Source organism: Lepus europaeus, chromosome 16 (genome assembly GCF_033115175.1).
Source record: "Lepus europaeus isolate LE1 chromosome 16, mLepTim1.pri, whole genome shotgun sequence".
Lineage (NCBI taxonomy): Eukaryota > Metazoa > Chordata > Mammalia > Lagomorpha > Leporidae > Lepus > Lepus europaeus.
In genome coordinates this window covers 91182243-91209172 of record NC_084842.1, presented here as the reverse complement: position 1 = coordinate 91209172, position 26930 = coordinate 91182243, and the positions used below count along the sequence as shown (strand labels likewise).

Below are 26930 nucleotides of genomic sequence, written 5' to 3'. Positions count from 1 at the left end.
GATTGGTGCAGACACACCGGCCCGCCCGGCCCGGCCCCGCCCCCCGCGCGGCCGGCGTCATTACCCGGCGTGCAGCGCGCCGGCGTCCCCCGCCCGCTTCTGTTTTGGCCCATTCAAGATGGCGGTGCAGGAGTCGGCGGCGCAGCTCTCCATGACCCTCAAGGTGCAGGAGTACCCGACCCTCAAGGTGGGCGGCGGCAGGCGCGGCTCGGGGAGCGGCCCGGCCTCGCGGAGAGCGCCGCGCCGGCGGGGCCCGGCGGCCCCGAGCAGGCCCGGCCCGGAGGCACTGGGGGCGCTCCCGGGCCGGCAGGTGAATGCCGGCGCCCGCTCGGCCCGCCCTGGTCGCGGCCGGAGCCCGGGTGTGGCCGTGGGCGTCCGAGCGTGAGGGCCCCGCGGCGGCGGGGGAGGCCGCGCGGCCCGGTGTGGGTCGCCGACGCCCCGGCCGCGCCGGGCGCCGATTGCGGACCTGCGGGAGGGGCCGGCGGCCCCGCGGGAGCCCCGGGTGCCGGCGTCGCCAGACCTGAAACGCAGCCCTGCGGGAGGGGCCGGCTGCGTGACCTTGGGTGGTCACGGGCCCCGCGCGGCCGGCCGGGGTGGAGCCTGCGCCTGCTCCTTGCCGAGGTGGCGGGGCCCGCGGGGGACCTCCCTGCGGCGCGGGGCCGGAGCGCTCCCGCTGGCTCGGGAGTCCTGCCCGAGGGTGCGGTCCCCCCGCGGCCGCCCACGGCGGGTCGTGGAGCACCTGTGTCACGTGAGGGCGAGACAGGTGCACACGAGTTGGCCCGGCTGATGCGGGGACTCCGGCCTGCGGGCGTGCGGTGGGCGCCCGCAAAGGGATGGAGCCGAGGTTCCGCTCCCCTCCCCCCAGGGCCGCCCCGGGTCCCGGGGAGGGCAGGGGGCGTCGCCCTGGGGGACTGGGCAGGTGAGCGCCCACCCCGGCCCGGTGTCGCCCACCCTGCAGGCCGGAGCTGTGGTGGCGCCTCCTTGCTGGTGCTGGTCAGACAGGAAGTGGCCCCGGAAAGGGGGGTCGCCCAGCTGCTTTGCTGAGTCCTAGGCAGAGTGCTGTGGGGTAGTGCGTGACCCTGGAGAAAAGCGACCCAACTTACTGATTTGAAAGGCAGAGTTTCAGAGGAGGAGGCAGAGAGAGAGGTCTTCCACCTGCTGGTTCACTCCCCAGATGGCCGCAGCCGCTGGAGCTCTGCCAATCTGAAGCCGGGAGCTTCTTCCGGGTCTCCCACGCAAGTGCAGGGGCCTAAAGACTTGGGCCATCTTGCACTGCTTTCCCCAGGCCATAGCAGAGAGCTGGATCGGAAGTGGAGCAGCCGGGACTCGAACCGGCGCCCACGTGGGATGTGGGCGCTGCAGGTGGCCCAGCGGTGTCCCTTCCGTGGCAGTGACGTCAGAGGCAGCACACAGGGAGCTGGAGTGGGACAGCGTCATCCCTCCCGGGCTGCCTTGACTGTTGGCTGTGTGGACATTTGTGTCGCCCGAGCTGCTGTTTCTCCTGACTCCAGGGGTGACTCCTAGTGGGAAGTGCGGAAGTTTTCCTGGGAAGCCAGAGCGTGCGTGTTGGAGCCGGGAGTGAGGGCGGAGGGGCTGGGTTCTGCGAGGTGTGCGTGTGTGCGTGGACCTTTCTCCTCTGCTCCTGGAGAGGGGGTGCGCTGCTGCCAGCCTGCTCCTGGGGCGTGGGGAGCCTCCAGGTGGCCAGGCGCCGCCCCCGAGGTACCCCCCAGCTGGTCAGGGGCTCCTGGGACCTGGTGGAGACGTCTGGTTTCCTGGTGAGGCGGGGAGAGATCGGGGTGCCCTGACCTGGCCAATGGTCTCCCTGGGCTTCTGTGTCTGCCACAGTGGGTGCCCTGGGCCTGCGGCCCCAGTGGTGAGAGCCGGGCATGGTAGGGTCTCAGCAGTGGCCTGGCCTCAGCCTGCACGTGCCAGCCCCCCGCCCCCAAATGTCTCCTGGGTGGAGGTCACTCCCTGAGCAGCTCTGGGATGGATCTTGCATTAAGGAATTGGTTTATGTTCTTCACAGCACAGGGGTGCAGCCTGAGGACACGCCCTGGTCTGAGGCCGGGCGGGGGCGTCCAGCTGTGGGCCGCGTAAAGGCGCTGCCAGGCAGCCAGAGGCAGGACTGGGAACACAGATCCGCAGTGGGCTGATTTTTAAGTGGATGGTTTCGTGTGGCTGTGAATGATGCGATAAATACCCCAGTAGCCCTTGGCAGAATCAAAGGTTCCCCGGCCTGGTCGGCATCGCCCCTGGGGGAGGGGACCCGGTGCGTTGTCCACCAGGTGGTCTCTGCGAAGCTTTCTGGTTATGAAAGTAATTGTTTTGTTCCGATTACTCTGCGGGGCAGGACCGTTCTCTGACGTGGGCGAATGTTTCAGAGCCCTGATCACCCCCCAGAGCAGGGGGCGCTGCGCACCCAGGGAGGGGGCTTGGCGGGCAGTGCCCGCCCCTTGCTCTCCTGGCGCCCAGCTGGGGCTTCCAGCCGCACCATGCTTGCCCTGTGGTGGTGTGGGCTCTCCTCACAGGTGGCTGGGACACATGGCCGGGGTCCCTGGGCCTCTCGGTGTTCATGGGGATATTGTGAATTTTCTGCTTTCAGGCTGATGCCCTGCCCTGCGGCTTCCAAGCCGGGACCTGCACTTGTGGGGTCTGGGTGGTGCCGAGGCTGTGGCTGAGCCGCTTGTGTGCCGTGGGTGTGGGTGCCGAGGCTGTGGCTGAGCCGCTCACGTGCCTTGGAGTCTGGGTGCCGAGGCTGTGGCTGAGCCACTCACGTGCCGTGGACATGCCGTGGACGTGGGTGCCGAGGCTGTGGCTGAGCCGCTCGAGTGCTGTTGTCTCGCCTTGGTCCTGGCTGGACTTGGGTAGACTGGCATTCTCGAGGGAGAAGCACTGGTGAGGGCTGACCGCACACGTGGGCTTTGATGCTGTTGCAGGTGACCGGACATTGGCCCCAGGCCAGGTCTTCACCCAGTCTTACCTAGGGTGTTTTGATGTTCCACCCTCGGAAGGAAGACACCAGGCCCACTGAGGCCGGCGGGCGCTGCGTCAGTGCTAACACCTTCCCCTTTCCAGGCCAGCACTGCCCGCTCGCACCTGCAGGCGTCTCCCACGGCTTCTCTGCCGTCCAGATGCCGCCCGGGCTCCAGCACAGCTGAGGCCTCTTTGCTGCTGGCACTGGCGTCGTGTGCCCTTGGCTCTCAGCCCTCCGTGCCGCGTCTCCCCATCCCTGCAGACTCTCTGCTAGTGGGGCTGTTTTTGTTTTTAAAGGTTTATCTCATTAATTTGGAAGGCAGAGTTAGAGAGAGGAGGAGGGAGGGAGAGGTCTTTCATCCACCACTGGTTCGCTCTCCAGATGGCCATAATGGGCAGGGCTGGGCCAGGCGGAAGCCAGGAGCTTCCTCCAGGTCTCCCACGTGGGTGCAGGGGCCCAAGGACTTGGCCTATCTTCTGCTGCTTTCCTAGGCAACAACAGGGAGCTGAATCGGAAGTGGAGCAGCCGGGACTTGAGCCGGCGCCCATATGGGATGCCAGCACTGCAGGCAGTGGCTTTACCCGCTCCGCCACCGCGCCTGTACTAGCAGCTGTTGTGCTTTTAAGTATTTCTCACGCATGTCAGAGCAGGAGGAGGGCTCTGTGCTGCCACGCTGGGATGGGTGGGTGGGCTGCATCGACGCACCCAGAATGGAGCCATGCGCCCCTTCTCACGCCGGCCTCGGGGGCAGGTGCTGTGGGGGCCCGGGCAGCTCCTCCACCAGGAGAAGGCACTGTGGAGACATGGGTAGGGTCGAGGTGATGCTGGCTGGTGGGGAGTGAGCTGGCCTCCCTGGCAGTACCCAGGTGCTCGGGGGAGGCAGTGTGGGCTGTGCTGGAGTCCTGGGTGATGTGGCCACAAGTGGGGCGGGCTGCCTGCTGCTGACGGACAGCGGGGTGCACCTGCCAGCAGGAATGGCTGCCGACTTAGAGCCTTAATACCTCAGGACCGTTGTTGGGAGAACACGAGGAGGGAGTTTTAATAGTCACTATCAGTAGTTGGTACATGGGGGCCAGCATTGTGGTGCAGTGGGCTGAGCCGGCACGGCCCAGCAGGCGGTGGCCAGCTGAGCGAGGGCAGGATCCCGAGGCTGAGATCCTGGTGGGAGGGGCTCACCTGAGGCTTGCCTCCCCCCAGCCGAGTGCCAGCCCCCGGGCACTGTGGACGCCAGGGCTGGCTGGCTGGGAGGGGACGTCCCCCTGACCCTCATGTGCGGCTGCAAGCCTGCTGACAGAGGAGGCCAGGCCAGCGGGTGCCACGCCCACTTGGCCGCCAAGTCCCTGGGGAGGCTCCCGGCCCAAGGTGCCCTGCCCCCCGGTGCCCAGGCCGCACTCTGCCCTGGGACCCTCTCAGCTGTGCCCCTCAGCGACCCCCGAGCGCACACGGCACAGTTTGGCCAGCAGCCTTAGCCTTTCATTTGCCACCAGCTTCGGGCCGCTGTCCCGGCCCAGGGCAGCCGTGGACGGGCCTGGCAGTGCTCTAGGTGGGCGGCTGCTCTCGCAGGCCACCCAGCCAGCGTCGCTGTGGATGGACATCCTGACCCTGAGCTGGGAGTACAGGAAGCTGGAGCTGGGGGGTGGAGGGGGTGACCCACAGGAGTCAGGACCCAGTGAGGAGGGGGTGACCCACAGGAGTCAGGATCCAATGAGGGGAGGGGGTGACCCACAGGGGTCAGGACCCAGAAGGGGAGGGGGTGACCCACAGGAGTCAGGACCCAGAAGGGGAGGGGGTGACCCACAGGAGTCAGGACCCAGTGAGGAGGGGGTGACCCACAGGAGTCAGGACCCAGTGAGGGAGGGGGTGACCCACAGGAGTCAGGACCCAGTGAGGAGGGGGTGACCCACAGGAGTCAGGACCCAGTGAGGAGGGGGTGACCCACAGGAGTCAGGACCCAGTGAGGGGAGGGGGTAACCCAAGGAGTCAGGACCCAGTGAGGGAGGGGGTGACCCCAAGGAGTCAGGACCCAGTGAGGGAGGGGGTGACCCAAGGAGTCAGGACCCAGTGAGGGAGGGGGTGACCCACGGGAGTCAGGACCAGTGAGGAGGGGGTGACCCACAGGGGTCAGGACCCAGTGAGGGGAGGGGGTGATCCACAGGGGTCAGGACCCAGTGAGGAGGGGGTGACCCACAGGAGTCAGGACCCAGTGAGGAGGGGGTGACCCACAGGAGTCAGGACCAGTGAGGAGGGGGTGACCCACAGGAGTCAGGACCCAGTGAGGAGGGGGTGACCCACAGGGGTCAGGACCCAGTGAGGGGAGGGGGTGATCCACAGGGGTCAGGACCAGTGAGGAGGGGGTTACCCACAGGAGTCAGGACCCAGTGAGGAGGGGTGACCCCCAGGAGTCAGGACCCAGTGAGGAGGGGGTAACCCACAGGAGTCAGGACCCAGTGAGGGAGGGGGTGACCCACAGGAGTCAGGACCCAGTGAGGAGGGGGTGACCCCCAGGAGTCAGGACCCAGTGAGGAGGGGGTGACCCACAGGAGTCAGGACCCAGGAGGGAGGGGGTGACCCACAGGAGTCAGGACCCAGTGAGGAGGGGGTGACCCCCAGGAGTCAGGACCCAGTGAGGAGGGGGTGACCCACAGAAGTCAGGACCCAGTGAGGGGAGGGGGTGACCCACAGGAGTCAGGACCCAGTGAGGAGGGGGTGACCCCCAGGAGTCAGGACCCAGTGAGGAGGGGGTGACCCACAGAAGTCAGGACCCAGTGAGGGGGAGGTGACCCACAGGAGTCAGGACCCAGTGAGGGGAGGGGGTGACCCACAGGAGTCAGGACCCAGTGAGGAGGGGGTGACCCCCAGGAGTCAGGACCCAGTGAGGAGGGGGTGACCCACAGAAGTCAGGACCCAGTGAGGAGGGGGTGACCCCCAGGAGTCAGGACCCAGCAGGGGAGGGGCAGCGATCCCAGCAGGGGGCAGCCCACACCCAGGCCCTTGGCTGGCAGGAGGGTGGAGGGGCCGTGGGTGGCCCATGCGGGGAGGCAGGGAGCCCCTGGGGCTGCAGAGAGGAGAGGGTCTGCCCTTGTTCCTGAATTTTCACCCTTGGTGGGGCCATTTAGGGGGTGAACCAGCAGGTGGAAACCTCTCTGTTTTCCTCTTTCTTTCAAGTAAGTAAAGCTTTAAAAAACAATAGTTGCTGCATAGTAGCCAGTCAGCCACCTGTGGCTGAAAGAGAGCACCTGCTGTGCTGGCCACCTGACCCTGCACCTCTGCCCTGCAGCCTCTGCCTCCATTCTGCGTCTCCGCAGGGGACCCTTGGACGCCCGTCCTGGGTCTGGGCTCCTCCTGCCGGCCTCTCTGATGGCTCTCAGAGCTGCTTTCCGCCCCAGCCCGCCCCTGCACCTGCTGCTCCTGCCCGGCTGAGCCAGGTGCCCCGGGCTCAGCCTGCCGCTCCACAGACGGCCCTGGCTCTCCTGGCAGCACCGCGCCTTCCCTCCCTGAGTCTCCTGGGCCCGCGGCACCGCCTCTGGGTTCTTTGTGTGGGATGCGGGACCGTTTGCGGATGAGTTTCTCCACTCTAGAGGAAAAGGCCTGGAAACCATGGCTCCCTTCTTCCCCTCGTGCGTTCAGAGTGCCCTGCACAGCCGTGCAGCCGCCGGGCGCGGGCTGCCTGCCGCAGGTCCCTTGCCACCAGCCCTCAGACCGGAGTGAGCCCTGTGGTGCTGGACCTCCGGCAGCCACCTGCGCCACGCTTGTGCTCCCCATCCCCGGTTGCTGGGTGCGGGTCGTCTGCACACACACAGACCCCTGCCGCAGTGCTGTAGCCGGGGCCCCGGGACCACCTGCCTTTGCCAGGGGCTGTGGGGCCTCTGTGCTCACTGGTGTCGCAGGGACTGGGATTCCTGTGCCTGGTCACCTCCGGTCTCACTGCCTCCTCCGCCGGCCCCAGCTTCCTTCTCTCCTGGAGGGCTCCTGTGGCCTCTTTGCTCCTAACTCCCTGCCTGGCTTGTCCTGCTCTGCTGGCTCAGTCACCAGGTCGCTCACCAGGTCTTCTGTCCTGGTAGCTTCCTGTCAGCCGGGCGGAGCCCAGGTTGTTGGAGAGGCTGCCCCAGGCCCTTCCTGGCTGGGCTGGCCCGGTCTAGCATTCCTTGCTGGTGTGCCGCCTGGCTGAGCTGGAGCCTCGCCCCACTGCCCTCCTCGTGGCTCCTCCCTCCCCATCCTGGTTGCCATGAGGCGGGCAGCCCCTGCGCCCTCCCCGCCGCCTGTGTGCTCACTGTCCTGTTCTTTGTGTCCGAGAACTGGGGTTAGGAACCGTGTCGGAGGGACAGCGAGGAAACGACTCTGCGGGTAACAGGAGGAAGGGCCCACAGAGCAGCGTGTTGGCAGCGCTGCCCCAAGCAGCAGAAGTTGCAGCAGAAGTGCACCGGGGCCGGGCTCGGGGTCCGCGTGTGCCCTGTGGCCGCAGGGCAGGCCTGGGTGACGGCGCCCAGCCTCTGGTCTGTGCCTGACGAGCTGTTCTTTCTGTAATAACGGGAGCGCCGAGAAGGTGGCTGTCGGCACCGTCTGCAAGGGGCCTGGGGCAGCCCTGCTGGCGCCTGCCTGCTCGCTGCGGCCTGTGTGTCGTGTGTGGTCAGTGAGCCCCAGGCAGGCCTGGCCTGGCGCCCCGTCCTCCAGGCTCCGAGGGCTGGTGCCCTGTGAGTGGCCGGCAGAGTTAGGGTTCGCAGCACCCGGGAGGACTCCCGCTGCCCGTCTAGCGTGGCCTGGGCACGGAGAGGCTTCCGCAGGAGGCAGACAAGGCTGACCGCTCTGCCTCTCAAATAAAAAATAAAATCTTTAAAAAAAAAAAAAAAAAAAAAACTTTGGTATAACTAGGTAAAGTAAGGCCAGGATTTAAAAGTAAACAACACAATCTTCCTAAGAAGTCCGCTGAATGCAGTGCTGGCCCTGTGGCACAGCAGTTCGTCTTCTGGTCCGGCCCTCTGCTGATGGCCTGGGACCCAGCAGAGGGCAGCCGAGTGCTTGGCCTCCTGCCAGCCACGTGGGAGGCCCAGTGGAGCTCACGGCTCCTGGCCGTCACCTGGCCTGGTTCAGCCCCAGCCACACAGACCGTCTGGGGAGCGAACCAGCAGACGGAAGGCCTCTGTCTCGCCCTCCCTCTTCCTGTGTGCCTTTCACATAAATACATAAGTAAATGGTAAAAATCCACCAAATGTGGACCACAGGGGACTGATGGAAATGGACGAGACGGCTGAGGCTCCTCCAGGGCCTGCCGGGCCACACACAGCTTCTGCTGATTAGAGATCAGTGGCCGAGGCGGACATGGAGAGGAGGCCAGGACTGGACGGTGGCTGCCCCGGGAAAGAGCGGGGAGGCACATCCACGTGCCCCAGTGCACCCTGGGGGCGGCAGGCGATGATGACTCGGGGGCCTGGGCTCCTGCCACCTCTGGGAGACCCCGGTGCGGCTCTGATTCCTGGCTTCAGCCTGAGCCAGCTCTGGCTGTTATGGGGACTTAGGAGCGTGAACTGTGGATGGGACATCTCCCCATCTCTGTAGCTGTGCCTTTCAAATCTTTAAAAAAAAAAAAAAATTAACACCAATCCTTCACCGACTCTAAAAAACATGAGGGAGGGGCGCTTCCCAGCTCTGCGGAGCCAGCATTACTCCGGCGGCAGAGCCAGCCCGGGATGGCAGAGGACCAGACCAGCACAGGCACCGACATCCTCCGCACGGGGCTGGCCGTGTCTGGCGGCATGTGGCGAGGCCTGGGAACTCGTCCAGAAATGCAGCGTTCCACACGCAGCCCCGTGACACCGTGTCGGTGAAGGCAGGGCCGCACGGCTGTCTTGGTAGCTGGCACTTGACGTGGCCCGCGCCTGTTTGTGACGAAGACCCTCAGCAACCAGGAGTAGGAGGGGCTCCTCGGCCTCACGCGGGCGACGTGAGCCCACAGCCGGCAACCTGCCTGCGTGGGACTGAGGCGGCGCCCGAGATCAGCCGCAGGACCAGGGTGTCCGTTCTCACCGGCACGCTCCCGGGGTCCCGAGGTTCTGACCGGGCGTTTGTGAGAAGAGACCCAGACAGGCACTTGGCTTGGACGGGGGATGCCCCTGTGAGCGGAGTCCTCAGAACAGCACACGCACGGTGAGAGCCGACAGCGGCCCCACATGTTGTACTTCTGTGCCCTAGAAATGACCGGTGCAGACAGGAACGAAGGGGGCTGGCACTCGGCCCAGCGGCCACGACACCTGCAGCCACGTCAAGGAACCTGCGTTAGTCCCGGCCCCGGCTCCTGGCTCCGGCTTCCTGCCTTCTGCCGGTGCAGCAGTGACGGCTCAAGTCACGGGGTTCCTGCCACCCACGAGGGAGTCCTGGCCCGAGTTCCAGCCGCTGGGGGTCTTGGGGAAATCAAGAGCTGCTTTCTGCCCTGACCGCAGCACGATAGCGTGGGATAAGATTGGTTCAGTCACAGCGCGCCCCAGCGAGCTGCAGCTTAGCGCAGGGTCTCGGAAACCCAGCTGACTGTGGGCAGAAATGGACGAGCCGTTCCTAAAATTCAAGTGCAAATGCAGGGCGCCCGGAATAGCGGGCGCCGTCCTGAGGGGAGCAGCGTCCTGGGCTTGGCTTCCTGCTTCCTAGCTCGAGAAGCTCTGGCGCTCCTGCAGAAGCGGGGTCTGCGCCAGAGCCCACGCCTGGTGGTCAGGGTGTTTAGGAGGTGCCACGGGAGGAGGGAAACAGGTGTCTTGAATTCCCACCTGGAAAAACACGGGGGTGGCCCGATCCACACTGCGTGCGAAGATGCACTTGAAGTGTGAGCGCTGACGCCAGTGCCTCAGAGGACACAGGCCTGGATCTTGCTCCCCTGGGATCAGGCAGCGACTTCTTAGTGTTGCGATCTAAACCAAAGTAGACCCACAGAGCTTCAGTACCGTGAGAACCCACTTCCCAGAGCGCCGCCAGCCAGTGCAGAAACCGCTGGGGCGTCGCGTGGGGCGCGGTTGGCCGGGCAGCTCCCGGCTGTGTTTCGGGTGTCTGTGCTGCCGGAAGGTGGTTGTAGCATCTTGCCTCCGTGTGGCGTTCTCGCTCCCACGCTGTTGCTCCTGTGGCGTGCACCGTCTCAGAAAGGGTTTGTGTGTGCCTGGGAAGATCCTCTCTGCTCTCGTTCCTGAATAATTCCAGTCTTGGGTTGGGATCTTCTGGAACATTTCGCGGGGTTAGGGATTCCTGACATTCCACTCTTGCATTTGCCCCATGCCCTGGGTCAGCCCGAGACGGTTTGAAAAAACTGGGCGAGGGGGCCTCTGGAGCACAAAACACATCACACCCCAGGCCCAGAGGCAGGTGGGCCGTGTGTGAAACTGGCCACCTGGTGCCAGTTCTGGGAGCCCTCGGGTCCCTGGAATTTTGGTCGAACCCCTGTGAGCTCTAGGCATCGCCAGGGACTTAAGGGGGACTCAGGTGTGGCCGGTAGGGCTCCTGGGACGGTCGCGGTGATGGTGGGGGCCTGATGGCTGAGCCCTGGGGAGTGTGTGGCTGGCGTGGTCCCCGGGTGCTCCTGTGGGAGTGGCTGCGGGCAGGGGAGGGTGGGCTGTTGGGAGGCGCGTGCAGCTGCAGAGGGTGAGGCCCTGACGTTTGGGAGTGTGGTGCAGGCGGCAGGCAGGCCCATGGATGTCTGTGCCACGGACCAGCAGCGAGCACCCTCCCGACCGCTCGCCTGCTCTCAGGTGGCTTGGTCCCCTCAGCAGGTGTCTGGGGGACACTGGCCTGGTGCTGCAGGGGTGCTGACCGAGGGCTTGCTTCCAAAGGACCCAGCTCTGTGGCTGGCTGCTGGGGTCTGAGAGGCTCCTGCCTGGCTTCTCCGTGTCTGGAGCCTGGCCCACTCTCTGTGCGGATTCCGTTTCAGGGTGCTTGGTGAGGCACTGGCGTGGTCAGAGAGGAGCACGGTGGGGCCGTGCCTGCTGTCCATGTGTCGAGCATGGCGCCCACACGTGCGGTGGGCAGCAGCAGCTGGAGCCGTTGTTTACAGCAGCGGGGTTCTGCCCTCGCCTGGACTTGGGACAGGCACTGCCCGCTGGGAGCCTCGCCCCGCCCCTGAGGCTGCAGGCAGGGAGAGCGCCTCACCACGCAGGCCCGGCACAGCGGAGGGGCTCGCAGAGGGGCTGACCCAGGGCACTCTCCGTGTGCAGCCACGTGCTGTGGTGCTAGACCCGACGGACTCTGTCCCAGAGCAGGGCACCCAGGGAGAACCACACGTGTTTGAGGAGCCGGGGACACCCAGAGAATCACGAGTGCAGGGAGCTGGGTGCGCACCCAGAGAGACCCACACGTGTGCGGGGAGCTGGGCGCGCACCCAGAGAGAACCACACGTGTGCGGGGAGCTGGGCGCGCACCCAGAGAGAACCACGCGTGTGCGGGGAGCTGGGCGCGCACCCAGAGAGAACCACACGTGTGCGGGGAGCTGGGCGCACACCCAGAGAGAACCACACGTGTGTGGGGAGCCAGGACTTAGGCAGGGGGCCGGGGAAGGCCTTGCCCTCAGTGTCTTGTTCGCACCTGGCCTGCTTTGCCTCCTCCCCAGTGTTCACAAAGTGCCTCCTGCTGAAGGTGCTGTCACTCGTGACTTCCTGCCCACTGGAACCCCCTCCCCCGTTTCACAGGAAGTGCCGAGTCCTCCAGCGAGTGTGTCTGTGCCGGCAGGCGGTGTGGGGGCGGAGGGCGCTGCAGGCCACGCTGCAGCCACGCGCCGAGCCCCGTCCGGGGGATCCGCGTGCCTGGCACCTTGGTCCTCATGCTGCTGTGGCGTCACGTATGACGTGAGCTGTGGTCGGGTAGCCTCCCACTTTCTCACTGAGCACTGAGAGACGTGCTGGTAACATGCGTGTGCTGTCTGGTGGTCTCTGTCCCAGTGCCAGTAAGAACCACATGGCTGGATCATGTACACCTGTGGTGGCCGTGGCGAGGGGCAGCCTGGCCTGGGGGGGCTGGGTCGTGGCGGGCTGAGCACGGGCTGTCTGTGCCTGGGTCTTTGAGAGTGCGTCTTCCATCGCCAGGCCTCCCTCCCAGCACCCCTGCCTTTCTTCTGCGTGCGGGGCCTGGCTGGTGTTGGTGGAGCCAGTGGCATCCCAGTGTTGGGGGGAGGGCGGGAGTGGCCCTTATGAGAGGGGTCTGGGGGCGGTGCAGAGCCAGGACCCGGGAGCTGGCAGGGGACAGCGCCAGCTTGGGCTCCAGAGGGCAGGGAGTGGCAGCCGCTTCAGGACTCTGGCTTGTTGCCCATTCTCCAGGCTTCCCTGTAAGCGGTGCCCGTGTGTCCACGTGTGCCCGTGTGCTCCTTGTGCCGACCTCCGCCCCATGTACTGGTGCGTCCCCGGCACTCGCTCTCTTCCCGTCTGCCTCGGCACAGCCCAGCGTGCCCAGAGTGAGGCCGTGGCCCCCTCCTGCCTGGCTGTGCCCCTCCCTGTCGGTCGCTCTCCATGCGTGCTGGGCGTTTCTGGGGGAGGTGGGCTGTGCGGTGTCTGCAGCTGGGGGTGTCATCAGACTCTCGAGCCTTGGCCTTGGGCTTCAGGAGGCCGGTGGGGGCTGGGCGCGGGAAGGGGGTGCTCACCCACCAGCCATCTTGTTCCTCGCGCAGGTCCCCTATGAGACGCTGAACAAGCGCTTCCGAGCCGCCCAGAAGAACATTGACCGGGAGACCAGCCACGTCACCATGGTGGTGGCCGAGCTGGAGAAGACCTTGAGCAGCTGCCCCGCCGTGGACTCCGTGGTCAGCCTGCTGGACGGCGTGGTGGAGAAGCTCAGTGTCCTCAAGAGGAAGGTCCTGCTGCATCGCCCAGGGACGGGCCCCATGTTCCGTGGGAGCAGGGGCGTGGCTGGCGGGGGGTCCTGGGCTGGGCCGTCTGCACCGTGGCGCCCTGCTGGGCTGAGTGGGCTGGGGCGGGCGGCCGCGTAAGGCCGAAGCCTTGGTCGTGGTTTTTACTGCCGGGATTGGAGTGGGGTTTTGGGCCCGTGGCCCGCTGCAGACGTCCCAGGACGTGGGATGAGGCGTTTCAGCGTCTTCATGAACACCCAGGGTGCTCACGGCATAGAGGGGCAGGGGACTGCTGCTCCCTGCAGGCTGCCGGGTGGGGGGCGGGGTGGGGCTGTGGGGAGTGGGTTCTGGGTGTGGTGTCCTGGCTGGGGGTCCTGACTCTCAAGGGGGGACCTCTCCCGTCTGAGCAGTAGTCTCAGAATAGTTGTTCTGTTTTCTAGTTTGTCATTTTTCACATAGCGCACATCATTATCACCTGTCTTTTTAGGCTTCATTTATTTACTTAAAAGGGACAGATAGACGAGAGAGGGATCTCCCGTCTGCTGGTTCACTCCCCAGATGCCCACAAAAGCCAGGGCTGGGCCAGGAGGGAGCCTGGAACTCCATCTGGATCTGCCGTGTGGGTGCAGGGGCCCAAGTACTGGGCCCTCTGCTGCTGCTTTCCCAGGCCATAGGGAGCTGATCAGAGCAGAACAGCTGGTGCTCGAACTGCCACTGATACGGGCGTGTCATCTGCAGCGCCACCATGCAGGCCCCAGAGGTGTTTCCAGTACAGGCACACAGCCACGGCCAGTGCCAGACATGGCACACAGCCATTACACCCAGCCATGGCCGGTGCCAGACATACAGACACAGCCAGTGACACCCAGCCACGGCCGGTGCCAGACGTGGTACACAGCCGTTACACCCAGACACGGCCGGTGCCAGACATACAGACACAGCCAGTGACACCCAGACACAGCCGTGCACATACACAGCCAGTGACACCCAGACACAGCCGCGCACATAGACACAGCCGTTACACCCAGACACAGCTGCGCACATACACAACCGTTACACCCAGACACAGCCGCGCACATACACAGCCAGTGACACCCAGACACAGCCGCGCACATACACACAGACACAGCCAGTGACACCCAGACACAGCCGCGCACATAGACACAGCCGTTACACCCAGACACAGCCGCGCACATAGACACAGCCAGTGACACCCAGACACAGCCGCGCACATACACACAGACACAGCCAGTGACACCCAGACACAGCCGCGCACATAGACACAGCCGTTACACCTAGACACAGCTGCGCACATACACAGCCGTTACACCCAGACACAGCCGCGCACATAGACACAGCCAGTGACACCCAGACAGCCGCGCACAGACACACAGACACAGCCAGTGACACCCAGACACAGCCGCGCACAGACAGACACAGCCGTTACACCCAGACACAGCTGCGCACATACACAGCCGTTACACCCAGACACAGCCGCGCACATAGACACAGCCAGTGACACCCAGACACAGCCGCGCACAGACACAGCCAGTGACACCCAGACACAGCCAGTGACACCCAGACACAGCCGCGCACAGACACAGCCGTTACACCCAGACACAGCCGCGCACATACACAGCCGTTACACCCAGACACAGCCGCGCACAGACATAGACACAGCCATTACACCCAGACACAGCTGCGCACATACAGACACAGCCGCGCAGACATACAGACACAGCCACACACAGACATAGACACAGCCAGTGACACCCAGACACAGCCGCACACAGACATAGACACAGCCAGTGACACCCAGACACAGCCAGTGACACCCAGACACAGCCAGTGACACCCAGACACAGCCGCACAGATGCAGCCGTGCGGACGGCCGTCATGCAGCCACACAGACACAGCCGCAGTGCTGACGAGAGCCTGGGGGCAGCAGGTGGATACGGCGCTGCAGCAGCGGCGGTTTGCCAGTCACAGTCAGAGCTCAAGTGGCAGCCCAGGGCCAGCACAGCCGCGGGGCAGAGCCCGGGTCTCGGGCAGGGGCCGGGGGGCCGTGAGGTCACCCGTGCAGGGCAGACGCACACGGGAGTGTCACGTGGTGACCAGGGAGAAAGCCGCGGCAGAGACCCCAGACGCCGCCAGGGTCAGAGCCTCTGCAGAGGGGCTCCAGGCAGTGGGCAGGGCTGCCATCCTGACGTGTGCGCACGTGTGGCAGGCGGTGGAGTCCATCCAGGCCGAGGACGAGAGCGCCAAGCTGTGCAAGCGCAGGATCGAGCACCTCAAGGAGCACAGCAGCGCGCAGCCCGCGGCGGCCGGCGCGTGGAAGAGGAAGCGCATGGACCGCATGATGGTGGAGCACCTGCTGCGCTGCGGCTACTACAGCACGGCTGTGAAGCTGGCGCGCCAGAGCGGCATCGAGGTGGGCCTGCGGGGAGCGGCCTCTGCCCGCCCGCCCCGCACCTCGGCCGTGAGAGCCCCTGACCGCGTGCACTGGGCACCCACAAGGCTTCCTCCCTGCACACCACCTCCCTCCTCTGTCCGTCTTGGCCACCCCTTCTGTCTAACCCAGCGGTGTGGTTCCTTCTCCTGGCTCCCACCTGGGCTGTGATGGGCCTCACTCAGTGTGGGCCTCCTGCCCCCCCACCTGCACACCTGCACACCTGCTCTCCTCCCAGCGGCTTCTGACTGACCACAGGCCCTGCTCCTCGGCTCCCCCTTGGCCTGCAGGCGTGTGTGCCCCATGGGAGGAGCACAGGGTGCACAGAGCGGGGCAGAGCCAGGCAGGAGACACAGATGTGTCTGCTGCTGGGTGCTGGGGGGTGGCCCGCGGGCCTGGGGCTCCCTCTGCTGGTGCTTGGTGAGGAGCAGACTGGGGGTCAGGGGGAGAGAGCTGCAAGGACCTCGCTGCTGTGGCGAGGGTGGCCCTGCTGGTCAGACCCTAGATGTCCTGTAAGGGGGCATCTGCAATCCACCATGGACCCCTGGGTTCCCACTGTGCACAAAGACCCTTGCGCTGAGACCCAGCAGAGGTGCTCACCGAGAGCCTTGGGCAGCCCAGGCGTGGCCTGTGGCACAGAGCGCCCAGTGTGGAGAACGTTCTAGAGTTGGGGCGGTCCCAGCCTCCCCACCTCTGAACCCAGGGCCAGCCCTTCTGGGATAGAGGAGCCTGGTTTCTCCTGGGTGGTTCTGTCTCGAGCTGGCTGCCCGCCAGCCCTCATGCCTTTGCTGCACTGCGCACAACCAGGGGCCCGTGGACACTGGAGAGGCCATCAGCAAGAAAGATCCAGAAGGATCCGGACACTGAGGCTGCAGGGACGGAGGCTGGGCAGCAGGAAAGCGACCCTGGGCAGGACACCCGGACCAGGAGCCGCCTCTTGGAATTCAGAGCAGACTTAGAGAGAGGTGGGAAGTAGGTGAGGGAGTGAGGCCTCCAGGTTCCCTGGGAGACAAGTGAGTCACGGCACCCTTTGGCACCCTTGGCGTCCTCAGCGGCACAGCTCACAGAGCCCTGAGGGGTCGGCCCCGCCCAGGCAGCTGTGGTAAGCTGCAGGGGCAGTTGTAAGTGGGTAACACGATGCTGTAAATATCCAGTGGCCCTCAGCAGAGAAGGCGCCCGGCCCACACTGTGAGCGGTGGAGTGGGGCTTGGGCACCTGTTCCAGGGCCACGAGGCCCCAGAAGGGGGCGCAGGCTCCAGCCCTGTCTGGCAGGTGGGCCGCCTGCCACACCAGCTTGCACCTGCTGCCCGACGCCCTGCGGTCAGGACCTGGAGCTTTGGGAGCGGAGGCAGAGGCAGAGGGACGAGGCTGGGGCCCAGTGGTGTCAGTTTGCAGACTGCCCTCAGTCCATCGTCCCCCCACAGCTCCCACACGTGACCTGTGACCATGGATGGCCCTGGCGGCCATTGTCAGGACAAGGCTACAGCTGCCCTGTGTCGGGCCACGCCGAGCTGGCAGCCCACGGCACCTGGTGAGGGAAGCACGGCCTCTCAGAAGGAGCTGGCCCTGAGGGGGACTGGTGGCCTCTGGCTGTGTGGCTGGACACAGGCCCAGTGCTCGGCGCTCAGCTGGCCTGCAGGTCAGGGCCGTGCGTGTGCCCTGCTCGGTCTTGGAAGTCACTGCTCGCCTGCCACAGGATCAGTCATGCGTGCATCTGAGCCTGTCCAGTCCTTCCGGCCCCTGCACCTGAGGGGCACGCCCACCTGCTCTGGGAGCCCCTTGTACCCAGTGTGCACGAGGCCGCTCCAGCATGGGGGGCAGCTCACCTCTGGGAAGGGGCCAAGAAAGAGCCCCGAGTGCCCCGTGTTCCTGTGTCCACACCTCTGCCCGCAAAAACAGCTAACGGGAAAACTGCTGCAGCCGGGAGGGTGTGCCGGGGCTGCCCACTCTGCTCAGAGGTCCGAGCCGGGAGAGCCCCACGAGCGCCTCCTCCCCTCAGGACCTGGTGAACATCGAGATGTTCCTGACGGCCAAGGAAGTGGAGGAGTCCCTGGAGCGGCGTGAGACGGCCACCTGCCTGGCCTGGTGCCACGACAACAAGTCCCGGCTGCGCAAGATGAAGGTGCGTGGGGTGGGGCCATCTGTGGGGGTGGGACCATCTGTGGGGCTGGGCCATCTGCGGGGGTGGGGCTGCTGGCTGGGCGGGGTCTCTGCAGGACTCCTGGAGTACTGCGCTCCGCCAGTAGGTTTGCGGTGGGCTGGGTTTGGTGCTGATGCAGGGGTTGGTGGGTTTGGGGTGTCATGGGTGGCTTCTTCTGACTTTAGAGGAAAGCCCCCCCAAAATGCAGGTCCCAGCATCCAGGACCTAGAGGTTCACAGTGTGGTGCAGTGGGCAACCCTGTGGCTCCCCGGTGGGTCACCCTTGTCCCCTGCTGGACTGTGAAGTCCACAACTGGGATTTAGACTGCTGAGGTGTTCTAACGGGCATTATCCGGTGCCTGCCGTCCATTCTGCACACCAACCCTGTCCTGTAATGCCACCGGGGAGTCTGTGACCACCTGAGTGACAGCCACCACTCGGGGCAGCCAGACAGTAGTGCGGCCCCTGGCTCCCCAGAGTAAGGTCTTGGTGTGGAGACCCTGAAAGGAAAGCCAGCGCCGGAGAGGGACAGGTTCACCCCCCGCCCCCCAGCTCTGCCTGGGCCTCTGCCAGCGCCGGAGTGGGACAGGTTCACCCCCCGCCCCCCAGCTCTGCCCGGGCCTCTGCCAGCGCCGGAGTGGGACAGGTTCACCCCCCGCCCCCCAGCTCTGCCCGGGCCTCTGCCAGCGCCGGAGCGAGACAGGTTCACCCCCCGCCCCCCAGCTCTGCCCGGGCCTCTGCCAGCACTGGCTGCGTGGGGCCGTGGAGGGGCAGAGCAGGTGCGTGTCCTGGCCACGTGGGGCAGCGGAGGGTCAGAGCAGGTGCATGTCCTGGCCGCGTGTGGCCTCAGGCCTGCGCAGGAAGGAAGTAGCCACCCGGAGAGGCTTGTTGCAGGCTGCCTGTCATGCAGTGTGCACGCGTGTGCACACAAGCTCACGTCACCTGTGCTGGGGAGGGGCAGGTGCCAGTGGCCCTTTGGGGTCGCAGTCTCAAGGGGTCAATGGGCAGAGGCACTGTGAGCCCCGGTGCGCTTCGGTTGAGTGACAGCTCCTGCCTGGGGGACTGGGGGCCCCATGGGGGGCACGGCTCAGTCAGCGTCCCCTGTGCCTACTGGGCCACGGGTCCTGAGGGGCTGCTCCCGCCTCACGCGGGCTTGCCACACTGTCGGACCACAGAGCAGGTTTCCATGCCTGCGCTTGGCCCCTTCCTGCCTCTCCCACTGCTGAAGGCCAGGGCGGGCGGTGGGGAGGCAGGCGGGGCCTCTGCCGTGTTCTGCCCGCCCCCCGCTGGTCAGCGCCCAGCACAGCTGTTGAGGCCCCACAGCCGGGCCAGCGCTGGGGACCAAGCCTGCAGCCTCTGCCTCCAGCTTGGCTGCATAGGTTGGAGAGAGGACCTATCCCCGAGTCCTGTGCCTGCCCTCAGCACCTGCGTCGTGCTGGGGAGGGCGAGCAGGGACAGGGGGTCCCTGGAGGCCGCGTGGGACGTGGGGGTGGTGTGCGGAGCCTGCAGGCTGGAGACCCGTGGGCTGACTCTTCGCTGCACTCCGGCTTCTCTCCCTGGGTGATGGGCGGCTTCGCCTCCCCCACGCCTGCCTGCGTCTCGGCTCAGGTTGTGGAGCTGTGGGCCCCGCAGATGCTGCCTCCACCAGGACCCCTCGGTGCCAGGCCTCCCCCCGGCAGGTCCTGGGGTTCCCCTCTGTGGGAGCCCAGCGCCTCCTCCTGTCTCTGCACTGCCCCCCGCCCAGGCCTTAGTACCCATCCAGTGTCCTCCAGGGCAGCAGCGAGGGCCGGGGTGCCGCTGGTGATAGGGTGGGGCTGCTGGCGATGCCTTTTCGCGGGTGTCCCTGCCGGGCCACCTGGTAGCCGTGCCCCCCTGCTTCTGCCCTCCTGGCACACCCTCAGTGCCGTCCGCCCCCGGCTGCGTGAGGACAGGCTGGGCCGCCGGGCAGCCGGCTGTGTTCCCACAGGTGTTCGGCCTCAGCCCCAGCCCCCGGTGCCATCAGAGGGCCCTGAGCTTCGGTGGGCTCTGCTGGCACAGTGCGTGCGACCAGAGAGCTGAGGCTCCCCTCGTCTTCCCTAGAGCTGCCTGGAGTTCAGCCTGAGGATCCAGGAGTTCATTGAGCTCATCCGGCAGAATAAGCGGCTGGACGCCGTGAGGTAGGTCCTGGTGCCGCTGGTCAGGCATGCGGTGGGTGGGGTCTCAGCAGGGGTGCCCCCTGTCAGGCGTGGGGTGGGTGGGGTCTCAGTGGTGCCCCCTGTCAGGCGTGGGGTGGGTGGGGTCTCAGTGGTGCCCCCCGTCAGGCGTGGGGTGGGCGGGGTCTCAGCAGTGGTGCCCCCGTCAGGCGTGGGGTGGGCGGGGTCTCAGTGGTGCCACCTGTCAGGCGTGGGGTGGGCAGGGTCTCAGCAGGGGTGTTGCCTGTCAGGTGTTGGTGGGCGGGGTCTCAGCAGTGGTGCCCCCGTCAGGCGTGGGGTGGGCGGGGTCTCAGTGGTGCCACCTGTCAGGCGTGGGGTGGGCGGGGTCTCAGCAGGGGTGTTGCCTGTCAGGTGTTGGTGGGCGGGGTCTCAGTAGTGGTGCCCCCTGTCAGGCGTGGGGTGGGCGGGGTCTCAGTGGTGCCACCTGTCAGGCGTGGGGTGGGCGGGGTCTCAGCAGTGGTGCCACCTGTCAGGTGTGGGGTGGGCGGGGTCTCAGCAGTGGTGCCCCCTGTCAGGCGTGGGGTGGGCGGGGTCTCAGTGGTGCCACCTGTCAGGTGTGGGGTGGGCGGGGTCTCAGCAGTGGTATTGCCTGTCAGGCGTGGGGTGGGCGGGGTTTCAGCAGTGGTGCCCCCTGTCAGGCGTGGGGTGGGTGGGGTCTTGTCAGTGGCACCTCCTGTGGCTGCAGGGGCAGGGCTGTGCCTTGACCCTCTCTGGACCCTCCCCCACTTGGGCTCTGCGTCTGCCCTCCAGAGGGAGCCTCGGTCCCTGGGAGGCCTTGACTGTCCAGACAAAGCAGGGCCACACAGAGGCCCAGTGCCCACGGCTGCCCATCCTACGTGGCTCCTCCCCAGCCCGCTGGGAGCTAGGGGCGAGGCAGAGCCTGGAGCCTTTTGTGGGGGACCCCTGCTCCCACCAGGGACAGCCTCTGGGGCCGTGAGCTGTGAAGCCACAGCCCAGGCGGGGCAGGCGTTGTGCCCCAGCGCCTGTGACACCGTCATGCTGTGTCCTGCTGGCCCTGCAGCAGGTGCGGGGGCACCCAGGTGTCTGGGCAGCTGAGGAGCTGTGGGGGGGGGGGGTGTCCCCGTGGACAGGTGTGGGCTAGAGTGGCGCAGGCACAGGGCGAAAGTGGGCCTTCTGTGCCATGGGAGGCAAACTCGAGTCACAGAAGCGGCCAGGGGTCTCGTCTGTCGGGGGTCTTGTGCTGGGCTTCTGGAGGGGCCGAGGTCAGAGCGAGGGTGGGAGATGGCATGGGATCGCGTGCAGACCCTGGTTGGCAAGGTGGTGTGCAGGGCTTAGGCACAGCAGGAGTGTGGGCAGACGCCAGACTGGCTTTTGTATTTGAGAGGCAGAGTTAGAGAGAGAGAGTGGGAGGTCTTCCGTCTGCTGGTTCACGCCCCAAATGGCCGCAGTGGCCAGAGCGGGGCTGATCCAAAGCCAGGAGTCTCTTCCGGGTCTCCCACATGGGTGCAGGGGCCCAAGCACTTGGGGCATCTTTGCTGCTTTCCCAGGCCAGAGCAGGGGGCTGGATTGGAAGTGGAGCAGCCAGGACTCAACATGGGCACCCATATGGGATGCCGGCAGTGCAGGTGGTTTAGCCCACAGTGCCACAGCGCCGGCCCCCAGGCTGGCTTCTGAGAGGTGCGCGGGGCAGGGCTGGGTGAGCAGGTGGGGTAGAGTGGAGAGGATGATGTGTGCAGAGGCGCCAGGGTGCCCGGTACCAGACAGAGCTGTGTTGGCCAGGTCAGCGTGTGGGGCGCTGTCCGCCGGGGCCTGGGGGCCGTGGGGGACGGCTGCGCCGAGTGTGCAGCTGTGTGAGGAGCAGCTACCAGGGTGAACTTGGCCTTGCCGAGTTATCTTGGCTGAGCGAGCACCCCAACCCAAGTGCCTGCCTCTAGGCCATGGAGTGTGTGCGACCGTGTCCTGTGCACCAGACGCCCTGCTACGGCTGACGTGCTGAGTCCCTGGGGTGTGTCTGTGTTGTCACCGTGTGTGTGCATGCACACGCACGTCCATGTTGTCACTGTGTGCGCGCGTGTGTCTGTGTTGTCACCGTGTGTCTGTGTAGTCACCGTGTGTGTGTGCGCACGCGCCTCCGTGTTGTCACTGTGTGCGCACGTTTCCGTGTTGTCACTGTGTGTGTGCGTGCACACGCACGTCCATGTTGTCACTGTGTGCGCGCGTGTGTCTGTGTTGTCACCGTGTGTGTGTGCGCACGCGCCTCCGTGTTGTCACTGTGTGCGCACGTTTCCGTGTTGTCACCGTGTGTGTGCGTGCACACGCACGTCCACGTTGTCACTGTGCGCGCGCGTGTGTCTGTGTTGTCACCGTGTGTGTGTGCGCACGCGCCTCCGTGTTGTCACTGTGTGCGCACATTTCCGTGTTGTCACCGTGTGTGTGCGTGCACACGCACGTCCACGTTGTCACTGTGCGCGCGCGTGTGTCCATGTTGTCACCATGTGTGTGCACGCGCCTCCGTGTTGTCACTGCGTGCATGTGTGTCCCTGTTGTCACTGTGTGTGCACGTGTGTGTGTCCGTGTTGTCACTGTGTGCACATCTGTGTTGTCACCATGTGTGTGCGTGCACACATATGTCCATGTTGTCACTGTGTGCGTGCGTGTGTCCGTGTTGTCACCGAGTGTCTGTGTTGTCACCGTGTGTGTGCACGCACACGTATCCGTGTTGTCACTGCATGTGCACGTGTGTGTGTCCGTGTTGTCACTGTGCACATCTGTGTTGTCACCGTGTGTGTGTGTGAGTGTGACGTGGGGCCAGGTCTGAGGGCTGCCTGGGATGTGGCTGCGTCTTGTGTCAGTGCCCAGAGGCCGCCTTTGCCATGTGAGTGTCTTTCCCCTGGGGTTGGGATTTGTGGATGCGGGAAGTGGTGTAGACAGCTGCACAGTGGATTTTTAGCAAGGTGGAAGGTGGCCTAGCCTGTGCTGCGGGGTTTCACTCCCCAGACCTGCAGTGGCAGGGCTGGGGTCCCGGCTGAGCAGAAGGGCCCTCCGGGAGCTCGGGGCTCTGGGGGGTGCACGTGCGACCACAGCCCCTGTCGGGATTCATGGATGCTGCGCTGCGCACCCCCGCTTCCCGGGTCACCGCGCCCGCTCGCCACGCTCTGCACGCGCTGAGGGGAAGGGTTTGCGGCGGAGAGCGGAGTGGGCGGCGCAGTCCTGGAGGAGAGAACGGGGCGAGGGGGCCCTCTCCCTGCCTCGCGCCCACGTCTGCCTGCCGGCCTTGCCCGGGGCCTCCCTGGCTGGCTGCCCTGCCCCAGCCCCACCTTGGTGCTTCCGCCACATGGCCCCTGGCCAGGCCTCCTCGGAACACCAGTCTGCTTCCACACGGCACCAGACCCCTCCGTGGGGGACCGGCGTCAGCCCCTGGGTGGGGGCTCGGAGCGCAGGCATCTGTGAGGGCCACTGCTGTCGGGAGAGCCCAAGGCACAGCGGCCACCAGTGCCCAGAGGTGTCCCCACTGTGCGAGGTGCGGGCCGGGTGAGCAGGGCCCACAGGAGCTGCGTGCGGTCACAGCCCGCGAGGGCCTCTGTGTGTGTCTGCGGCTGTAGCTCAGGAAAGACCCCGCCTCGGCTTTCCTCTGCCCTGGGGGTGTGGGCAGCCCCCCAGGAGCACCAGTCCAGGCCCCAGCGCTCGGCTGGTGTGCCTCGCAAAGCAGCACGTGGCCCAGCCCGGGCCCCCGTGGCCATGTGGGGAGTGAACCAATAACTGGAAGACCTCTCCCTCTCTAACCCTGCCTTTCAGATAGAGAAAGGAGTGGCCATCTGTGCCCTGGGTGGTGGGGTGAGTGGCCAGGGACAGCTAGTATCTTGGGCATCTGGAGGGCTCAGGGCTGGGCTGATCCCCTGAGGAGGGGGCGCCTGGTACTGCCTCTGGGCCCTGCCGAGCCACACGTCCCTACCCGTCAGGCATCCCTGGGGCCAGGGGCTGGTTTGTGCCCGGGCTCTGACCCTCAGAGGCGCGAGGCAAACTCACGTGTGCAAAACTGTCGTGCAGGCACGCAAGGAAGCACTTCAGTCAAGCCGAGGGCAGCCAGCTGGACGAGGTGCGCCAGGCCATGGGCATGCTGGCCTTCCCGCCAGACACCCACATCTCCCCGTACAAGGTGAGCCCAGAAGGTTCTAGAAGGCTCAGCCCTGGGGCCGTGCCTTGTCCTCTCCTACCCCCTCTGCCGCAGAACCGCTGGCCGGCTGCCTGCTCCCTCTGAGCTCGTGGATTGTGGTGGGGTCTCGGGCAGGGCTATGGGCCTGCGCCATTGCTGACCAGGGCCAGTGCTCTGCCCCTCCCGAGACCAGGGCTGGCTCCCCGGTTCCTGGTGTGTGGGGCCTGTGGTTCTTGAGCTGAGCGGGAGGCCAGTCTGTGTGCGAGGTGGGTGTCCTGCGGCCCAGGTGCTCACCGTCAGTCTGCAGGGCTCCCAGGTGCTGGGGGTGTGCTCCTGTCCCAGGTCTTCAGGGTGGGGAGGTCTTCTGGGAGTGCAGGCAAGGCCGACCCCCGGTGGGCGGGGCCGTGGCTGGAGGTGGGTGCAGCGCAGCTGCTCCCCGAGCACAGCCAGCACACGTGACGGATGGGCCGGGGCCAGGCCACAGGGCACAGTTCCCTGGGACCCTGGGCCTGGGCAGCAGGAGCAGGACAGAGGGGCAGAGAGCCAGGCGCCTGGCGGGACCTCCTGGCCCGTCTGGTGGTTCCAGCAGCTGCCTGGAGACCGGGGCCCGGGGAGTGGGCTGCGGAGGTCTGAGCAGGATTCGCTCCCCAGCTCCTGCCGATGTTTCAGCCCCGAAGTCGCCAGTCGATGGCACCAGCAGGCAGGTGCTCAGGGCCGATTCCGGCTCCCTGGCTAGGACATGGCCAAGAGCCTCCTGGCCTGGCTCTGAGCCTTGTTTGCCATACCCACCCTGCCCTCCGATACCCACACCAGGGCCCCCAGCAGCACCTGCCTGAGTGGGCTAGAACCGGTGCCCATGTGGGTGCCGGCACCGCAGGCGGAGGCTCCGCCCACCAGGCCACAGCGCCGCCCCTCAGTGCTGACTGTTGCAGTGACCAGGAGCTGTGACACGTGCATGTTGGGCTGAGTGTGAGTCTGCTGCTGACCAAGAGCAGCCGAGGCTCACCCAGCATGGCCGTGGCACCCTCCCCACGGCCGCGTCTCTCCGCCTCTCCCCCATCTCTGCTTCTCCGCCTCTCCGCGCGTCTCTCCGCCTCTCCCCGCGTCTCTCTCTGCCTCTCCCCGCGCGTCTCTCCACCTCTCCCCGCGTCTCTCTCCGCCTCTCCCCGCGTCTCTCTCCGCCTCTCCGCGCGTCTCTCCACCTCTCCCCGCGTGTCTCTCCGCCTCTCCCCCATCTCTGCTTCTCCGCCTCTCCCCGCGTCTCTCCGCCTCTCCCCGCGTCTCTCTCCGCCTCTCCCCGCGTCTCTCCACCTCTCCCCGCGTGTCTCTCCGCCTCTCCCCCATCTCTGCTTCTCCGCCTCTCCCCGCGTCTCTCTCCGCCTCTCCCCGCGTCTCTCCACCTCTCCCCGCGTCTCTCTCCGCCTCTCCCCCATCTCTGCCTCTCCACCTCTCCCCGCGTCTCTCTCCGCCTCTCCCCGCATGTCTCTCCGCCTCTCCCCGCGTGTCTCTCCGCCTCTCCCCCATCTCTGCCTCTCCCCCTCTCCCCGCGTGTCTCTCCGCCTCTCCCCGCGTCTCTCTCCGCCTCTCCCCGCGTCTCTCTCCGCCTCTCCCCGCGTCTCTCCCCATCTCTGTCTCCCCTCCCCCACCAACTCCTTTCCTTCTCATGGGCTGGGGGCCCCACATTCCAGAGCATTTAAAGCAATTCACGAACGAGTGAACGTTCCGGAAAGTTCAGTGCACACAGGTCCTGCGGTTGACTTGGGGCCCAGGCTCGGAGGAGCCACGTCTGTGCTGACGTCTGCCCCGCCCCCGCCTGCCTTCCCAGGACCTGCTGGACCCCGCCCGGTGGAGGATGCTGACCCAGCAGTTCCGCTACGACAACTACCGGCTGCACCAGCTGGGGAACAGCTCCGTGTTCACCCTCACGCTGCAGGCCGGCCTCTCTGCCATCAAGACGCCGTATCCTCCCGGTCGTCCCTGGTGCTGCGGTGCGGGGCTGGGCGGGGGAGTTCTCCACCAGACCCCAGGAACCCCTGGCCTAGAGTAGCTCCATCTGGGCCACGCCCCTACTCCCCCTACACACACAGCCCCACTCAGACCCCGGCCTGCAAGCCACTGCCCCACAAGTGCCTGCTCTGGCTCGCTCTCGCGCGCACTCTCTCTCTCTCCTCTCTCCTCCTCTCTCTCTCCTCTCTCCTCCCTCTCTCCTCCCTCTCTCCTCCCTCTCTCTCTCTCTGGTCCTCTGACAGGAAGGGCACCTGGGGCAAGCCCCACCTGCGGCTGGCTCCGCCTCCCCATAGCAGGCTCCACCCCTGCCTGCTCCTGGCCCCGCCTGCCATTCCTGGCTCCACCCCCACGGCTGGCCCTGCCTGTCCTGAGAGCGGCGGGTCTGGGTGGGACGCGCGGGCTGAAAGCTGCGCCCAGCCTCTTGTGTGTGACCTGACTGCGGCTGGCAGGGCCGCAGGGGGTCGTCCAGCCCCCGCCGCCCCTCGACCCTTCCTTAACCGAGACGCAGACAGTGCTACAAGGAGGACGGCAGCTCCAGGAGCCCCGACTGCCCCGTGTGCAGCCGCTCCCTGAACAAGCTGGCGCAGCCCCTGCCCATGGCGCACTGCGCCAACTCTCGCCTGGTCTGCAAGATCTCCGGCGACGTCATGAACGAGAACAACCCGCCCATGATGCTGCCCAACGGCTACGTCTACGGCTACAACGTGAGGGCGGCGGGCGGGGCGGGGCGGGGGCCCTGGGGGGGCCGGCGCGTCCTCACTGCGCGTCTTCACCGCTCTGCCCTTGTTTTCCAGTCTCTGCTCTCGATCCGCCAAGACGATAAGGTGGTTTGCCCCAGAACCAAAGAGGTGTTCCACTTCTCCCAGGCCGAGAAGGTGTACATCATGTAGGCCCCGACCAAAGACCGGTGAGCGCCGCCCGGGAGCGGGAGGTGTGGCCTGTGCTGCTGGCGCGGCGCCTGCAGAGACCGAACCGGGCGCGGGGAGCAGGAGCCGCTCCGAGGCGCCCTCGGCCCCCTCCCCTGCTGTGAGCGCGCGTGGGGCGCAGGTGGCTGGGCTGGCGGTGCCGCCAGGGCCGTGACTGCTGGGGCCGCCGCCGCCGCCGCCTTACTTCCTGCTGAGAGCGCGCCGCCGCGGGCGCGGGCCGAACACTGTAGAGCTTTGTACCTAGCGCTTATTTTTGCATGCTGACGTCGACTAGCCGATACGCTGTAAATGTCCACCTGTCAATAAAACGTTTTCTATTTCCACGTC

At 66.1% G+C, this 26930-nt stretch overlaps 1 protein-coding gene across 1 annotated transcript; it reads left to right on the top strand.

Moving 5' to 3' along the window:
* The first annotated feature begins 78 nt into the window (after positions 1-78).
* MAEA (macrophage erythroblast attacher, E3 ubiquitin ligase) lies at positions 79-26930 on the top strand. Its single transcript, XM_062213059.1, has 9 exons — positions 79-187; positions 12600-12782; positions 15004-15207; positions 17225-17347; positions 19444-19520; positions 23565-23673; positions 25496-25629; positions 26186-26381; positions 26472-26930. Exons 1-9 carry the CDS (start codon positions 119-121, stop codon positions 26565-26567), a joined length of 1191 nt encoding a protein of 396 aa, XP_062069043.1. The 5' UTR covers positions 79-118; the 3' UTR covers positions 26568-26930.